The sequence below is a fragment of the Dreissena polymorpha genome, chromosome 7, assembly GCF_020536995.1.
Source record: "Dreissena polymorpha isolate Duluth1 chromosome 7, UMN_Dpol_1.0, whole genome shotgun sequence".
In the NCBI taxonomy this organism is placed as follows: domain Eukaryota; kingdom Metazoa; phylum Mollusca; class Bivalvia; order Myida; family Dreissenidae; genus Dreissena; species Dreissena polymorpha.
In genome coordinates, this window is record NC_068361.1 from 24,834,581 (window position 1) to 24,854,277 (window position 19,697).

The 19,697-nt window shown below is 35.4% G+C and overlaps 1 protein-coding gene across 7 annotated transcripts in view; it reads left to right on the plus strand.

Moving 5' to 3' along the window:
* Positions 1-11,878: 11,878 nt before the first annotated feature.
* The window catches only part of LOC127838702 (uncharacterized), a 160,083-nt gene continuing 152,264 nt past the window's right edge, over positions 11,879-19,697 (plus strand). For 2 of the 7 annotated variants that reach the window (XM_052366626.1, XM_052366610.1), the window contains exons 1-3: positions 11,879-12,074; positions 13,514-13,557; positions 15,150-15,279. Coding sequence is in view for 2 of the 7 variants with exons in the window: in XM_052366616.1 (XP_052222576.1) it covers positions 16,076-16,117; positions 16,865-18,004 (1,182 nt within the window). In the remaining 5 variants the exon portion in view is untranslated. Of the gene's footprint in view, positions 12,075-13,513; positions 13,558-15,149; positions 15,280-16,065; positions 16,118-16,864; positions 18,005-19,697 lie in introns of all 7 variants that reach the window. The other 5 variants (XR_008029916.1, XM_052366616.1, XM_052366617.1 and 2 more) reach the window with 5 other exon arrangements.

Sequence of the window (19,697 nt, forward strand, 5' to 3'; positions counted from 1 at the left end):
ATGGAGCAATCGACAAAAGAGTTTAAAGATAAGAATGGATCGACGTCAGTAAAAAATATACCCTCACAAATCTAGAAGAAATCCAGCATGTTTATTGAAATATAAACGAGGGAACCCGGCTTGAACACTGTAGTTAAGTGTATGTTTTAGAGAAATTGAGAAAGATCTCAACTATGGTCATTAACACAATAACAAAATAGCAGAATCAATAATTGGCATTGAAATAGTTAAGTGCAGTGTTCAAAATGAAAGCCATTCACATTTTTTACCGATTCATCTTCATCTGATTATTTTAACATAACGATATTCGATTTAGTGATCAGATATAACAGCCGTTAGATTTGACACTTCTTTAAATGTGGTCATGACAAAGGCTCAGGCTGTAACAAATTGGGAACAACAATGCACATAATGTCGTGAAATAAAGAAGAGTTCTGGTCCGCGACACACATGATTATTTTTTGTCATGTGTGTTATGCTACAACCCATGGCAGTGCAATTAATAACGAATTGATGACAGAAGGGGATGATGAGACCAATACAGATATAGTTGACCAAAGGAACCTGCGAAAGGTCCCATGAAGCTACATGCTGTACTTGGGCCAGAATCTGGTACCTGGTATCAGTGTTAATTTTTGTTCAAAATCCGGTATCCGGTCCCATTCCCAATTGAAAAAAGTATATATTTTTCCCAAAAAGGCAACTAAAAAAGTGTCTTTATCTCCCATCCAGCTTCAAAAGTTACACTTAATGTAAGTTTATATTTAAAACACTTTAATTCTCATTTTGAAGCATTTCTTATAACAAAAATCTTATTTCCCAATTTGGTCAAAACGCCGCGATTTTTTCCCAATCAAAAGGGACCCGGCCCCGGCATTCCCAAAATGGCTATAAAACACACGGTACCACTGTATGGGGGCGCAATACAAGTTGTGCTTGTTTCGACTGTTTTAAATGAGGATATTCTAATGTCACATCAAACTGTACTTGGGAAAAACAATTTTGGAAAAGCAAACCGATACTGATCATTCCGATGATGTCACAATAGAAGCAGGAGAAGAACATATTAATAGTGAGAAGAAAGTCAAAATCATCTGAGACACATGTGGACTTAGAAAAGAGTCGGTTAGATAGGTCCATTACTTTTGGTCAGATCATTGTAGCTCAGCACGAAGAAACATTACATACGTTAAACTTGTGAAATTGATGATAATGACACTATCTACCATACATGTACACGTCATTACCAACAGTGAGAAATGTACTGATCGGTTCAACTGGCCAATATAGCAGAATAAGATTTGGATAGAGCCAGAAGATATCATAAAATAACTGTTGCCCCACAACCAACAAGAAAACCAACAGTTTTTCTCTATTCCAAATAACATGCTTGCCGTTCTTATTGACTGAATATCTTTTTGATCATCATGATATAATCAGTCTTTAATAATTGTGTTATATCAGGACAGAGACTACGCATCAAGCGGGCTCCTGTCTAAATATTCATTTTATTATCATTTATCGTTGGAGTCGAGAGGTTTTTGCTCTGATCAACATCTACATTTTACGCTTTTGATATGTCGATACTTGACATGCATTCAAAATGATTTAATAATCATAATGTAGGCTAATTTTCTTCTCAAGCTTTAACTAAGCGTATTGGTACACATGAATCTGACAAAAGACGCTCATTGCAAACCAATAGAGTCATCGGGACGCACTTTTTGTGCATGACTGCGTATAAAACAATAAAACATTACCTTTATGGATTTGCTTTAATTCCAAATTTTAATTCATTTTGCCATTTATTTTTATAATTGAATCTTAACTGCGTTACTTACCGTACTAATCATCATGTTACACCCACATCCACTACCCTCATGCTCCACCCACAGAATCTACCTTCATGCTCCACAAACATACCACACCCTCTTGCTACACCCATATATACTACCCTCATGCTCCACCCACATAGCCCAACTTCATGCTCCACCCACATATCCCACTCTCATGCTCAGCCCATATGCTTCACCCATATGCTCCACCCACATAACCCACACTCTTTGTCCACCCACATACCTAACCCTTCCCTCATGCTCCACCCACATAATCCACCCTGCTGCTCCACCCACATACCTAACCTACATACACTACTCTCTCGCTCAACCCACATAACACACCCTCATGTCCATCCACATACCCCACCCTCATTATTCACCCACATAATCCACCCTCTTGCCCCCATATACCTAACCCGAATACACGACCCTCATGCTCCACCCACATATCTCTTCCTCATGCTCAAAACACATGCACTACCCTTATAACTGTTGGTGATTTTGTGTTACATTCTTAAAAAAAGTTACAAATTGTCCAGAAAAAGGCCGTTAAATCACATGATTAAGACAAAGCACTGAAACAAAATGTTGAATTCGTGACCTCTTAAAACAGTTAGCAAAGTTATATTGTTTATTTAGTTCTCCACTAATCTTAGAAAAAAGTATTGTTTTATTTTAATTCATGAATTTGAATTAGATGATCATGTGCATTACATGTATTGCCTAATAAAATTGAGTGAAATTTGATTGTTTCTGACACAATTTAATATAAATAAAAATGTATTAACTATTCTGTTTAAAAATGAGCTTGCAAAACAAGTGATATTTTAAAGGTTTGCTAATTTGTAAGCTAGTCTTTTATGTGTCATTTTGCAAATTCTCAAGGCCTTGCCCAAGACCGCCCTCCCTACTTCTCATGGGTGACCCCCTACTTAACTTATAAGGTTTTTTAGTTTTGCTAACTTTTAACCATAAACAAAACAATGCCTAATGTAAACAGTCTTAGTCCTGGTTAGCGGATGGTAAAAAGAAATTACCTCCTGATAATGTCTTTTGAATTTCTTATTTATATATTGGATATAAACATAATCACATAACCTTTCAAAACTAAAAAGTAACAATTGAAAATATGTTGTTATTTTAGAACTGTTTTATGAACAAGTCATTTTTTACCAGGCAATCATGCCTTAACAATATTTGTGTGGAAACAGTTACCCTTCATAATTATGTCTGTGTTTTATTTTGATGGGATGACAATGCAAACACAAGTCTTTAAGTGGCCCTTAAGATTTTATTCTGCTATTTATAAGTCCTCACACTATTCTAATTTATATGATACATTCAGTTAATTTCGAAATCCCAAAGATTAAAGTCCAATAATTAATCATTGCGCTGAAGGCGCTGAAGTTGTTCGCTATTGCATAATCTTAGACGCAACTCAATTTTTAAATCGCAAGTTTGAAATGATCACAACCCATTCACAATATAAAGAGTGTGTCTAAACGAACATGTTGAGATGTGTGTGCACTAACGCCTGAATAGGTTACCCTTATTTGCCAGTTTGCTATATTTGCTATTTTGAATTCAATTTGATATCGAAAAGCATTGAGCTAAAATGAGCCATTTACAACTCACAATTAGATTTTTTTTAAACCAGCGTCATGCGAAAATGGGTCTTATGCCATATGCGCCCATCATAGCTATAGCCCCCAGTCTGCACATCCCTCTGCCTGGTCCGGAGATACATAATGGGGCCAGTTGTTGTTGTTGTTTTTGTTTTGTATCGAGTGCACCGGGATTGTCTCCCATATGGCCATCGCCCCCAGAAAGACGTGTTAGTTGGTTACGGGGGATAGTGCAAGATACAGGAGACTACCCGTTCCAGAGGTAACCCTGGGTCTTTTATTGCCCGGTGTATAGCACCTAGTACACTGCACCTCGGTTTAAGGTCTCATGCGACAGACGAGTTAGTAGGTTAGGTGCAGCGGGGGATGGAACCAGCGATCTCTGGATTGTGAAGCCAGTGTGTTACCACTTGACCACGGATCCGCTACACATAATGGGGCCATAAAACCGTTAGTGATTTTATAGCGGACAGCAGCGCCCCTGACCAGAATGCGCAAATGCACAGACTGGGCTTAAGCTATGCTAGCCGAAACGCCATAAGACGCATTTTCACATGACGCGGCTATGAAAAGGTGATTTGAATGTGTCCAAACAAAACTGCGTGTTAATAAAAAATGAACATGCAATATATTTCGATGGGGAAAAAAAACACGTAATAAGCTATATGAGGACACTTTTGATGAGAACTCCCGTAGTATAATTTTTATCTACTAACACTGATGTTTTGTTTGACTATAATAACACACATTTCATGTGCTGAATATGCGACTAACAAGTGAACAAAACTCACAAAAGTTAAACTTTTGTGTTTAATTTAATTTACGTCCATATCTTTTTAAAAAGATATCTCTTGTCATATTTAGTTGTTTTTTTTGATGTTCGGTTTTAGCGTTTATAAAGCAATTTTGTCGTTGTCTATAGTATAAATGTAGTTATTGGTGAACTCGTGTTTAACTTTTTTTAAAAATAAATTTTGAACTGTGAAATTAAACAAACTTTACCTTAAACTATTGCGTTGTTATCAACAGAGCAATTAAGAATACAGGAGAGATATATTGCCGCTACCTGATGAGAACAAAACAACGTTTTCCACACAAATCAAATTAAAACCTGCTGTAAACTAGCAAGCACTTTCATAGAGGTTACGCAACAGACGCGTGATAGTGTATTAAATTCTTGATATACCACTACACATGTATTTGTTAATCAGCAGTAGTTTTATTTTCCCTTATCTATTATTAGCCTCAGATTCGGAATGACCTGTGCTGCGAAAAAATACCATGTGATTAAGACGCAGCAAATAGTGGACTATTTTAATAATTCATAAAACTCTTTTCCATGACACTTATAATTAAAAAAAACTGTTCATTGATTTTGTTCTATGTACGCTCCGTTAAAAAATATTACATTTAACACGATAGTTACATAATGCGTCCATTTGTGAATGGATATAGTGGAAGAACAGACCTCTTATATCTGGTATACTGTAAATGATACAACTCTTTTCTCGGCGCAAATGGGGCAGTTATCAGGTTTGGGGTCTGTAACAAATCTGGCTTGGAAAACGTAGTCTTAACCTTAGTTGTTCGCAAGCGAACAACTAAAAATGAATTTACTCACTTTTAGCGTGCGTTCTTCAGCAACAATCAGGAACTTGCTTGAAATGGCGTCTGTTTTGTTCAACCGAACCAAATGCTGAGATAGTCTGTGCACGTTCATGCGTGAGGAATAAACAATTAATGTATCAATCAACCGGTTTTTTTGTTTATGTTGAACTCAAAATAATTAGAACATTATCAATCAAAAATCATTTTTACAAAAATAACGAAATAAACACGCTAAAACGTCCGCGAAAAAATACCATGTGACGAAAAAGCACGCTAAACAACAAAAACCATGTGACCAGATGTCATATTAATAACCATCCAATGAAATTTTACATATCCAGAAGCCAGGGCCTTACAAATGGAATTATTTAAAGATTTGACCTCTAACTGAAATAAACAAAGGAAACATAGCACCTAGTTGAATGTCTCTCTGTGCGAATGCAGGTTGATTGTAAATTGTTATGTTAATCGTATCTCATGAGAAATCCTAACAGATGCAACATTTGGCCTTCAATTAATACTCGATGTTTTAGCGTTGCAATGATGACCAATGTCCCAAGATAAGCGTGAGTGAACCCGTCGATTTGTTTGAGTCTTAGGCTCACTTACTAACAGAATTCCTGAACTCGTTTGATAAAATATGGTATGATATGACAACTCGTGCCAGATCCAATATATCTTCACGGTGTATATGCATATCGGTGGCCTCTCTGTCAAAATGCTGCCTCTCTGTTCATTTTCGGCTACCTCTCTGTCATATACTAGAAAACGGATGATCGACATTCACAAAACAGGTAAGAAAATATAAAATTAAAATCTGTAAACACATTTGTGCATAAAAAGAGAAGATCCATGAAATGAAGCATATATCCAGCTAAATGTTCACAGTATTCCGCAGGTCCAAACACTTATCACAACCTCTATCGAAGATGGAATGATGACGAGGTTGGTGGAACAATCGTGCATACATGCCACTTTGATGACTTTTTAACATAGCTTTCCTCTAATATGTCAAATATCTAGTGTCATTGATATCATCTTTATGATCAAATCCTTACGTTCAATGTACGCTAGATAGTAATTTTCATCAATTGTATTCAAACTGTCATAAAATTCAAGTTCAATATTTTGACCCCAGAATTGTCAGTTCACAATAGTTATACGAAAAATGCCATGTGTAGTCAAGATTATCCGCAGTATTTTGTTCTTCCAAAATCCAGCGCGATATGCGACACTCAAATCTAGATTGGCGCATGTCGACTTTAAATGTCGAATGTCGTATCGTGCGTCGCTTAAATGTCGTGCGTCGACCATGAAGGTCGACACACGACAATCTACTTAGCAATATCCGTATTCCGTATTTAACACGTGTTAAAATAATTGATAGTAAAAATTAAAAATGTCATAATATTGTATGTAAATATCACTTTTAACGTAATTATTTGGACTAACGCTATCGGCTACATATTTGTGGTATCTTTATGTACATGTATAAATCCTTCAGTAATGAAAATCGCGTTGATAAATTGCTGAAATAATAAACTCATATTGGTGCCACGTGTTTACAGAACATAATGCAAAAACCAAAGATTCGTTCAAATGCCACGAGTTCATGGATTTTCTCGTGCAAGTCAAGTAACTTGTCGCCGGCTTGCCTCAGATTTTCAAAAGGGCCCATTTTAAAACGTCCTTTTAAAACGGCTTTTTACAAGTGGATGAACCAGTCAATAAGTATCATGAACAGAACAGAACATATTTTATTCACGTAAACTTTACAGTTTTTTGTGTTATATATATATGCATACATATAATAATTAATACAACAAGATTATACAGTGAAGTATGGGTCATTATTTAACAAATCTATTTAACAGGATGAACTTATATACAACAATATTCATGCTTATTGGTACAATGATTAATTTCATATGGTAATAAATATGTATTGTTGGAACGAAAATAGCTTATAATCAAATAACTAGCTGTTATTGTAATGCATTCTTTCAATAAATAGTCTTGAGTCTTGTATACAATGACCAGTGTTATAAATCCGTCAATGCTACGTTGCGAATTTTAAAAGCTTCAGATATATATTTACTTAACATAAACAATTCTGATTTGTTGTTTGTATTAAACAGTTGTATCAACTTAAACATACTAGGTCTATTTCTATAATAATGTTTTAAATAAATTGGTCTTAAATGAGCATATGCTGTACATTTAAACATCAAATGAAATTCGTCCTCGATCTCATTGGTAGAGCAGATTTGACAAATACGTAAATGTCTATCTAATTTTTCGTATCTACCAGTGTGTATTCTCAAGTTATGGGAACATATACGTAATTTCGTAAATACAACTCTGAGATCTCTCGACACAATGAGATCTAGATAAGATTCAAATCCATGTGACATGTTAAGTGTTTTATACAAAGTTAAAACTCCACTATCTGTAACATTTTCTTGCCATTGTTGCAAATATTCATCAATTAGCCTTTGCCGAAATGTACAAATAAACTGGTTAGTATTTATAGGTATGTCACTACACCAAACATAGTAAAAACCGTAACGTGTAAGAAGGTTCTTAACTTTACTAAACCAATTCGTTCTATTTATACTAACATCGCACAAAGCATCTTTAACAACTGACTTGGTAATAATGTTATCACTATCCTTTAACTTTAACCAGTATTTTATAATACGTACATATCGGTTTATATACAATGGGTATCTACCCAGTTCACCGTATACAGCTACATTAGCTGTAGATTGTCTAACACCAAGCGTAGCTTTGCAAAATTTTAAATGCAGCCTTTCTAACTGTGATGATTTGGTAAACCCCCATACTTCACAACCATACGTAATAATAGGAGAAACAAAAGCATCAAATAACTGCAGTGCTACTCTTGGTTTACATTCGTATTTTTTCAGCTTTGACAATAAATTATTCAATGCTTTTAAGCCTTTACCATATAACGTCTGAGAATTAAGATTAAAATTACCCGTGTAGTTCAATGTAACACCTAAATAGTTAAAGTCATTAACAACATCCAAGTATTCATCAGCATATATCCATTTTTCATTATGTTTTAAACCACCTCGTTTGCGAAATACTACAACTTTTGTCTTCGCAGTGTTCACTTCTAATCCCCATGTTTCACAGTAATTATGCAAATGATCTATTGACAATTGTAAATCTTCTGGGGTTTCACCAATAACAACCATATCATCTGCGAATAACAAAAGAATCAAACACATATCCTGTATAACTATACCTTTGCTATTTCTATTTTGCAAATACATTTCTATATCTTCTACGAAAAGAGAAAACAAGATCGGGGAGATTATCTCCCCTTGCCTCAAGCCAACTGCTATATTAAAGTAATCAGAATAGTTTTCGCAATGTCTAACACATGACTTAACAGATTGATACATGCTGCGTATTATACGCAACACTTTACCATCCACGTTAGCTTTATACAATTTTAACCATAGGGCATTGAGATAAATCGAATCAAAACAACGCTTCATGTCCACGAAACAGCAATACAAACGTTTATTCGAATTAACATAATTTTCAATAATTGAGTGCAGTACAAATACTGCGTCTACTGTCGATCTACCCTTTCTGAATCCAAATTGTGCATCTGAAATGGTGTTATTTTCTTCGCACCATTTTGATATACGTTGGTTTAGTACACATGTAAACAACTTAGCAAAATTACTTAATAGTGTTATACCTCTATAATTTTTTATATCAGACTTGTCGCCCTTTTTATGTAACGGAACAATAATATAATATCATGACGTCCCTATCCATTGACTCGGACTAGTTGCTTTCTGGTTCACTGAGCCCTGGTATCAACGTTTATTCATTTAATATCAATGTTATCTTTCAATTTTCGCCAATAGCAAAAAGCACAAAATTGTGTTCAAAAATATTCAAAAATGAAATATTTACAGCTAAAAAAGGGCACAATACAAGATTCAATTTTGTAAAAGTCTAGCCTATTATAAGTCATATCCACTCGAGAAGAGAACTTTGATATATCAAGCGGTTAAGTTTGATCTAATTTGCAATACTTGTTCAAATATTGACGTTTAGTAACAAGAAATCTAATGGAGAGGGTTCCCATGCCATTTTCAATCGACGACTAGATAGGCTACCCGTGCCAGAAAAGTGAGCCGATCGAGAGGCTGCCCGTGCCACAACGAAAGCGAAAGAAGGCATTTTTAAGTAAAATTGATGAAAATTACTATATAGAGTACATTGAACGTAAGGATTTGATCATAAAGATGATATAAATGACACTAGATATTTGACATATTAGGGAAAAGCAATGATAAAAAGTCATCAAAGTGGCATGTATGCACGATTGCTCCACCAACCTCGTCATCATTCCATCTTCGATAGAGGTTGTGATATGTGTTTGGACCTGCGGAGTACTATGAACATTTAGCTGGATATATGCGTCAACTCATGGACCTCGTCTTTTTATGCACAAATGTGTTTACGGGTTTCAATGTTACATTTTCTTACCTGTTTTGTGAATGCCGATATCCATTGTCTTGTGTATAACAGAGAGGCAGCCGAGAATGAACAGAGAGACAGCATTTTGACAGAGAGGCCACCGATATGCATCTACACCGTGATCTTTGTCTTGACCAGCTAATATGTATGGCCTGTCAGAAGTGCAAGACCAAGTATTTGTTTCAAATAGTGATTTTGGTGGTGGTGATGTCTTATATTTGGCTTGAACAGCCGATATGTATGGCTCGTGAGAAGTACAAGACCAAGAAATTGTTTGAAATAATGATGTTGGTAGTGGTGTTATCTTAACTTTGGCTTGAACAGCTGATACATATTGCCCAAGAAAAGTGCAAGACCAAGTAATTGTTTGAAATAATGATGTAGTATTGGCGGTGTATTAAATTTGGCTGATTGTTACTGCCTGTGATATAATACAATGATTCAGTCTTGCATTCCTCACGAGCATGTTTACATCATACTGCGCATGCGCAAAAGCCATTGTTTTCCGGTAAATCAGATTTGGAATGAACTGTGCTGGGCAAAAATACCACTTGACTGACGTAGCACTTAGTGGACTATTTTAATCATTCATAAACTTACTCTTCCACGACACGTTTAGCTAAACATTGTTTTTTGGCTTTCTTATATACGATCCTTTCAAAATTATTCCATTTAACACGATATTCATAGTAAGTGTCAATTTGTAAATGATTGTAGTTCAAGAACTGAAACAGCGCAATGAACTTTTTCTCTGCGCGAATGCGGCAATTATCTAGTTAAACTCGAGCTGGACTGTAGTACATAATCCATTTCTCTCTTTTATATTAAAAAACACAAACCTACAGTGATACTTAATATAATACTTTGTGATCCTCAACAGATGTATAATATCCTGTTATAAGTATTATTATATAATTACATAAAAACTGTCATCTTCGTTTTAGAAGTCAAAACTCATCTTCACCACCAATATCGATTTCCCAATCATTTATATAGTATTATGCCAAAACTGCCGTCACATTGATCGCTATTTTGTACGAGTGAATAAATGCTTTAAAAAATCAATTAATTTAATACCGTTATTTAATCCAAGTAAAAACCCAAACACTCGTGACTTCCTATCATGGGCAACTTTGTAATATTTCATAAATTATTATCTAAACTTTTCATGTTTAAATTAAGAACCCATAATTTCGATGTTTATATCCACCTCAAAAGGCTTATTTATGCAACGTTATCATATAAATTTACCTCTTACGTTACTAAAGTAATGTTGTACGTTTCCTCAATCCTTTTCAAGGGCATTGATAAAGCAGCAATTTAATTTTATTGGTCAATTGTGAAAAGTACTGGTACTAGCCCAATTGGGAAACATTAGCGCGAAAAAACCCTGAAAGTGCATGGGAAGAATTGCGTCGTGAAGTCTCTTATATTTTGAATTTGGTGTATTAGATTTTTTGATAGTTAAGTGTTGTCAAGTTGTCAATGTTATATACACTTAGGTTCAAGCTTTAGGGAAATTAACAACATATTGCATTAAATTTACCAAAAATATTTGGTTTTCTCTTTTTTTTGGAAACCTTCAATTTGGATTTGTTCGGACAGCAAGTGGGAAATTTTTAGTTTTTTGGCCTGGGGCGAAGCCCTTAGGCCATAGTACTGATACCGATTTCTGAAACGAGCTGACTTGGCTGGCTGCCAAAACCAAATTTGTATAACTCCGATTTACCACTTATAAAAAGTGCGTGCGCAATAAAAGTAGTTCTTTGCAGATCTCAATAACCCGGCTTGTAAATACAGAACATCAGTATATAACATGACAGTGTCATACAAAGTGTAAAAAAAATATTATTGAATCAAAATTGTTAAGCATTGGCTACGACATAGTTTTTATTGTTTACATATTCATGCGAGAATAAGTTCCTCACTGTACGGTCTCTAACTACCGTTTCGCGGAGTTTGTCAAAACAAGAGCAACTTGTTTGCCATTAATTATAGTTTTACTTTGAACTTTAATACATGTAAAAAAATATTATTGAATCAAAGTTGTTAAGCATTGGCTACGACATAGTTTTTATTTTTTACACATTCATGCGAGAACAAGTTGCTCACTTGACGGTCTCTAACTACCGTTTCGCGGACTTTGTCAAAACAATAACAATTTGTTTGCCATTAACGTTGAACTCCAATAAAAATAATTCAGTTGAACTTTAATTTTCCGTATTTTCTCTTGATTTTTACATGGTTTAAATTAACCTCAGCTTTAATAACATAGTACATAGAAACTGGTCCCGTGACATACTCCTATAAATATGAGGTCGATTTACATCGACAGATTACGTCTAATTATTTGGACTACATTCAAGCACGGCATCATAATGTGAATGTTGTATTGCGAATACTTTGGATTTTATCATTGACATTACTGTTTCACTCGTCAGTGAAAAGACAAACAGAGCAGCAAACTGTTAATGTGAGTATTGTTAATAATAAACATAAACATTGAATTGAAGTTATGGACTAGCGCTGTTTTCGGTTAAAGCCATAAACCTTGAAATGAAATACATGTTACTCAATACATATTGATGCAATTTATAAGTGTGCACATGTGTCATTAAATCTAAAACTTAGTTAGCACGTAATTTATTTATTTTTTTTAATTTTAAAACCGAAAGTAGGATTTCCATACTTATACGTCCATTTCGACAAAACGATTATTTGTAAGTTTTAAAGCGCAAAAAGACGGATTTGTAACTTGTAACCACCAGATATATTCTAATTGTCAAAGATAAAAAATTAAATCTATAGCCTACCAAGCAAGTAATTTATTATTCTGTTGTAATTTTAAAACCGAAAGTAGGATATCTATACGCATACGTGCATAACGACAAACGCGATAATTTTTAACTTTTAAAGCGCAAAACGACGGATTTCTACCATGTTACCACCAGATATATTCTAATTGACATAAAACTAAATTTATAGCCTAGTTAGCAAGTGATTTATTATTTTTTCTAACCGTACCACTTTTAAAACCGAAAGTGGGATTTGTAGACGTATAAGACCAATTCAACAAATGTGATTAATTCTAAGTTTTAAAAAATTGCAAAAAGACGGATTTCTACATTGTAACCATAAGATAAATTCCAAAAATCTTGCAAAAGGTAGATGTCGTCGTTGGCTATTTCTAATTGCCACTTTATTACATTTATTCATTATAGAATAGTCTACACTAAGTCTTGGTCACTGGTGAATAAATTATAGATGTTTATATACTTAAACTTGAACTTAAACCACTTGTGTTATAAACACAAACTCCGGTTACAGATAAAATATGTTTCTTATTTATGATTTAATTTGATTTCATTTCAAAGTGTGTGGCTTTAAGGCCGACTCGACCTAACTTGCCTTTCATCGGAGCAAAGTAATTTAAGCACTTGGCAATAATTTAGTTGCTTTTCAGGGAGGAAATATTCACGGGAAAAAATAGTCGAATAATACAAACACTGTTCGAAAGAAATCTTCCCTCGTCTTTGTAGTAGCGACAAGATTTTGGTCTTTTAATTAAGCGCCGAATACGAACAGTACAAATTCATAATTAATATAGCTCAATAGACATTTAAACTACATGTACAGCTACCTAAATGCACGATTATCTGCGTTGATTTTCATCAGCCTTATTTATTAAGGCTTACTTTTCGTTGTCGACTCGTCTCAGGTACTATTTAAATGTACCCCAGCTCCTCTTCAGAAGTATACAACAATGTACCACGGGTACATTATCGTTTAATATTGAGCTACTTACCACGGTGCCTATACCGCGTGACTTTTTAAGATCTGTGTTGGGCGAATAAAGCGCGACCCAAATAACATTTTTAAGGATGCCTTGTTAAATATTTTACCATGTTTCAGGAGATAAACTGGAGAGCCCGCTCATTCGTGTGAGTTTTCTAAAGGTATCATATTTTTGTTTAATAAAAAAGTATTTTTTCAGTAAAGTGCAACCGCGCGTTTGAACGGTTAGATAAATGTCGGATCAGTATCACAGGCAGCAGTATCATAAAAAAATTGCCCCCCCCCCCGGACCATACCCCCCCCCCCCCCCGAGCTTACCCCAGGGGTTCCAGATTCTTAAATGGACACCTATTATGTATGGTTTAACTTTCCAACAACAAATATTGACAAAAAATAACAGTTTAAAAAAATACCCCTCTTATAGGTATTATATATACACAAGGTATGAAACGCACTATATGCCTATTGCTGAAAGATTGTGGAACACTGGACGTGAACTTTTTCATCGAAAACACACATGTTTCCATGCACTTGCCGGACAAAGGCAATTGGATTCAATAAATGACATTAAAAGCTTCGTAATTACACACCTTACCGATCATCTCTTCGGCAAATAACCTTAATGTTCAATTAAATTTGACTTTCTCGCTATATGTCTCTCGGTGTTTTATCAACACATGTACACCATTTTAATTTTATAACGCGTCATCTGGTTGGTTGTTCTCATTGTGTTGGCCAATGATATGGCGTTTTAGAACCGAGTATTCGATCGACAAAATATGACAGCAAAACACAGACATGTAGCGAGAAAGTCGAATTTAATTGAATATTAAAGTTATTAGCCGAGCAGAAGAACGGTTAATAGTGTAATCTCGTTTCTTTTACTGTCTTCTAACGAATCCAGTTGGATTTTGTCGGCAACTGCACGGGAACATGTGTGTTTTCGATGAAAAAGGTCACGTCCAGTGTTCCACAATCTTTCAGCAATAGGCATATAGTGCGTTTCATACCTTGTGTATATATAATACCTATAAGAGGGGTATTTTTTTAAACTGTTATTTTTTGTCATTATTCGATGTTGGAAAGTTAAACCATACACAATAGGTGTACATTTAACAATCTGGAACCCCTGGAGTAAGCTCGGGGGGGGGGTATGGTCCGGGGGGGGGGGGGCATTTTTTTATGATACTGCTGCCTGTGATCAGTATGGGGATCTCATATTACAAAAAGTGTACTTACACAAACAGGTTGACTGTACAATTGTTGTTATATCATATATGAATATGTTTTCTCGCTTTCGCACAATATCTGATGTTGACGAGAAAGATCCTTTTTCAGTCAGCTGTGCACGCACGCCTTTATGTTTCTTATTGGCGTTAATGACAAGATCTGTATCACAACATGAACCTGTTTGTGATTTGGTGGTGACTAGAAGCATGTGTGATTTTCCGCAAATATTTATGGAAAAGGTTATCAGCAATACGTCATCACAATAAGACAAGTTGAAGACAGTATACTGTCGAATATCCAACGGCTTTAAAAACATTATAACTTTGAGCTAAGATCATATGTTAATTGTGCCATTCATCCCCGGTAAAAACGAATTTCATATAATTAATCAGTTTGCACATGTTTTTGTTAATATATTTTTTGGCAATTGATAAAAGAGCCTGTCTTCTGTTAAGTTTATCTCCTGCTGGTGCAGTTTTATTGTGTTTATTTATCGTCTATGAACATGATTCTTAACTTTCAGTAACCTTAATTCATGGACGTCTGCAAGAAGGCATTGTGAAGAGCTGCTATGTAAACTACCGGCCAGATCAGTTAAAGTCACACCAAAACGGCTCAAAAACTAACTCTCTAATCGCCAGGCCGAGGAGGCGGTATATTATTTCCTTTTAGTGTATTTTACGGAATCCCGATAGTGCCATCTATAATCTCGCCCTCCTTCCTCTGGGGCGACACACGATACACGATATATTGCGTGACAATGTGTAGATTGCACAAAAGGCGATAACATGTTAAATATATAGTTCGTCACCGCGACTGTCGCGCAAAATATCGTGAATCGCTTCGTGTGTCGTGTGTCGCCCTTGATTAAAGAAGGGCGAGATTATAGATTGCACTATCAGGAATCGTAGTATTTAGCATATGACGATGATTAAATAATTGCATTCGTCAACATTACATACAATTAATTGAATACGAAACCTTTAACATGAAATGATAAACAAGTGCATTAAAGACATATGCAGTCAATGAAACCTACAGTTTTGTTATTGAACGCGTTAGTTTCTCCCTAAGTTTAACAGGAAATATTACAAAAAAGTACATGTTTATTATTGTAGTTATACATATACATTGTTAAACATCAAACGCAGTTTTGAAACGAGCGTTTTAATACACACTCGCACTTTGCAATAAAATATTACCAGCCGTTATAGCTGTAATTTCCTGTATTGCACCCTTTTTGCAATCATATGAATGTAGATATACTTATATTTTAATATGATTTTTTATGAACGTTTTTGTACAATTAATAACGCCTGATTAACTATAAGGAAACTATGTTTGTGCTGCTTATATAAGTGTACATATACCATTGACATATTAACATTCCATAATGCTATAAACTCATCTGTAATATGGTTTCTTGTATCTAACTGCAGAACTGTGTCAATGGCTGACGAAGGCATCAGACGTGGAGAGGTCCCTAAACAGGTAAGTGTGTCCAGCAGTCAAGCTTTGGTAAGGCGGTCCAGTTTCCATTAAAACGATGATTAATTGTATTGATATATAAACACAGTCTATGGTTAAATATATTGCACTTATGATTGTTGATCATATTTTAAACTTGTGATGATGTTATTGCTGACTACGGGGTACTTTTTATCGCATCACATAATGTTAATTTTATTCAAATTCTTTTGTTGGACATACATAACCACGAAGACGGAAACATATGATTTCATTTCGTTTTTTAACATACACTTACGCTGATATGAATCATTAGGAGTTTATATCAGTCAGTTTGGACATACGTTATATTACTCTTGAACAGGTATGTGATCATGTTCTGTTATATCGAATCACATGCAACAACACAAACACTTCGATACGAATATGTATATATTTTAAGGGAAAAAGCTAGATAAACAAACAAATCGCATTTTACAAATGATGAGCCCGAGATATCATCAAACTGCCAATTCATTCCTGCTAAAGGAATGAACAGTCGTTATATTGTATTATTATTTCTAACATAATGTTGGCATTGATGTATGGTAAACAGAAACGCAGATTACTATCCTATCTCTTTGTTTTATATCAGGTTCTGCACCATTAAAAGATTGGGTTGGCACGGCTCGCCGTTATTATGTTTCTAAGCCTCACTTACATGTGACAGTAGCCTTATATTCGCTACACATGTATATCACTTTGTATAGAAATAATTTAATCTTATTTCAGTTTCAAAATGAACAAGCCTCTGCTGAGACTTCTACTTTAATGAATGTTCTGGGTTATGGGCCTCACATCCGACAGGCTCGGATAGAAGCATACAAGGCCTCGGACAGGCATTATACTGCATTGGCGCGTGGTACTGTAACGTGGATCACCACGGGTAGCAAGGCTGAGGGTCTGACCAGCTTTATGGAGAGCGATAGAGACCAATTGATTGTTAAAGAAAGTGTCATCTGTTTAGAAGATGGTGTTGATTCAAGTAGCGTTCCCGTGGAGAAAACCATATTTAGATCCTGCAGTCGTATTAGTTACTCCGGACACTGTAGACTGCTACTTGAAAAAGACGGTACACGTATTCATAAACTTGTGAACAATGCCTTGTGTGATGATGGATTTGGTCGCGGACTATTAAGCAGCGACTTATATGTTAATCAGTGGTTGAACGAGCATAAACCGGGGGAAAAAGCAGTACAACATGAGCGTACTGGACCGTCAACGCCATGTACAGTACATTTTCTTGAACGCGATATCGTGCATGCGCTACATTTTTACTGCCCCAGCATCCTAACAAGATGGGCGGCAAGACATCGCTACTGGCCATCAGCTGACGTCGTTAGGGAGGTTGTATCACTTGGAGCATTTGTTTCTCCTGTTGGGGTTAAAGGCAGCGATTACGAACATGTTGAATGGAGAATGTGTTTTAACACCGGGGAAAACGTACTGATAAATAATCTTAACGACACTCAGGTTTACTTATATGTGCTATTAAAAATGGTGAAGAAAGATGTATTAAAACCGCAAAAGAAGGAGGTGACATCGTTCACGGTTAAAAACATTGTATTATGGATAGCAGAAAATAACCCGCACTCATGGTTTCACGAAAGAAGTCTGTTTCACTGGCTTCATGAAGGATTATATGCGCTAAGAGTTGCTATAGATACGAAAGAGCTGCCTTATTACTTGATCCCAGGGCGAAATCTAATGGCAGCCTGTGCTCTGGATCATGAGCAGAAACGTTCTTGGATAGCTACTATTGATGAAATGATGACCGAAGGTCCCCGGATGATATTGCGACTGCCGAAGATACGACAAGCCATCATAGCTCACCCTGAGCCACTACGATGGTACAGCGGGAGGAGGATAGAGGTGGAGATGTTGGTGCTGATATGGATGAACAGACTCGCCCTCGGCATGGATGAAGAGACGGATGTTATTATGCAGGCAATAAGCAGACGTCAGACGGAGATTGAGAGGGAGGTTAGGATGAGGATGATTATGGAAGGGGCTCGGGAAAATGATCGATGCAATGTATTGTTTAGTCTGTTGATGTAGAACGATTACACATATCAAAAGACATTTGACTTGCACTTGAAACTCACATATATAGATGTAAGGAGTTTTCGTCTGTTGGTAATTAATATTTATTGTTTGGCAGAATACCTTAGAAATGTAATCTTCGTTAAAAAAACTGTTCATATTTACTTTTGAAAAAATGTTGTATTATTCTTACAATGTATATGAAACGACTAAACGACGATGTAATGCTTATTTAAAACATTTATCACATTTAACGATAACATAATGTTTAAACGCGTGGGCTCTCGTATAGTCAGATCTCCATGATGCATGTCATCCAGGGTCTTAAAATAAAGCCATATATAGTATGATCGGCATGCGTCCATGAACGTGTTGTAACCCAATGAACACTACCTTAATGGGGAAGCAGGTTTAATATGTATGTCAATATAAAAGAACAACACGCCAATACTTGTCCATTAAATATATACATGTGTTTTTACTTACAAGTTAAACGCATATATGGAAAATTTGCATCGATACTACAATACGATGCACGCTATTGCCATGCTTGATAGTATCTTGCAAGTCATGAAGGTGTACATTTCAAGAATAAAGAGTTGTGTTTTCATCTGTGTAATCATAAGTGTAGTCTGTGTGAATCATGTGTAAAATAAGAACTTGTAAATCAAGGTCATTTTCCTCCTTGATGTTTTTGCAAAATCTCTCCACTGTAGACAATTTAAAGCAAATTACATTGGTGTTTGCATTTTTTGTTGCCTACGCTTAAAAGTCGAACTTCATGACTTGTGACTGTAAGTAGTATTAAATACATTTAAAGAGCGAACAACTGCAGTGCCTTGATCTGTTATCATTGACTGTACCAGAACTCACACTGAAATATTGCATTTAATGTACCACTTAGTTTATATGTAAGCATAATTATTTGTGTTTTTTGTTCAATGTTAAAAACAGTAACAACAAAAGGCTAGTTTAAACACATGTTTCGACCTTTAAAGTCAACCGTATAGTGAATAAAAAATAACTATCACAAGTATATTTATGTAAAGGCTCTAAAGTGATAAAGGTATTGGAAACAATTATCTTTTAACTCTTTACCGCTTAGATACGTATTCAACCCTTTCCCACTAATATACGTATATAACCCTTTACCACTTAGATCCGTATTTTGACGAATTTGTAGTCCCATAGAAAGTTAAATTTAATTAAATACCTTTATTACTAGATTCAAGTTTCAAAGGCTTCATTTCCAACCCTTAGATACTGATGAGCAGCAAACAGCATAAAACCTGAACAGACTGCCAGTTACTCGCAGTTCTGGTTTAATGGTGTTTGCATATAGCCATGTGCACGTTGCTTCTGAGTGGTAAAGGGTTAAACACCATTTATTGAGCATATGAAACACACACAACAGCAAATTGTTATTTTTTGTAAAAATGTAAAAGAGTGGTGTGTAAAAGTTTTTGTTTAAAAGAACATTTTGAAAAAATACCAGGTTTTGAACATTTTAATACATACTTTT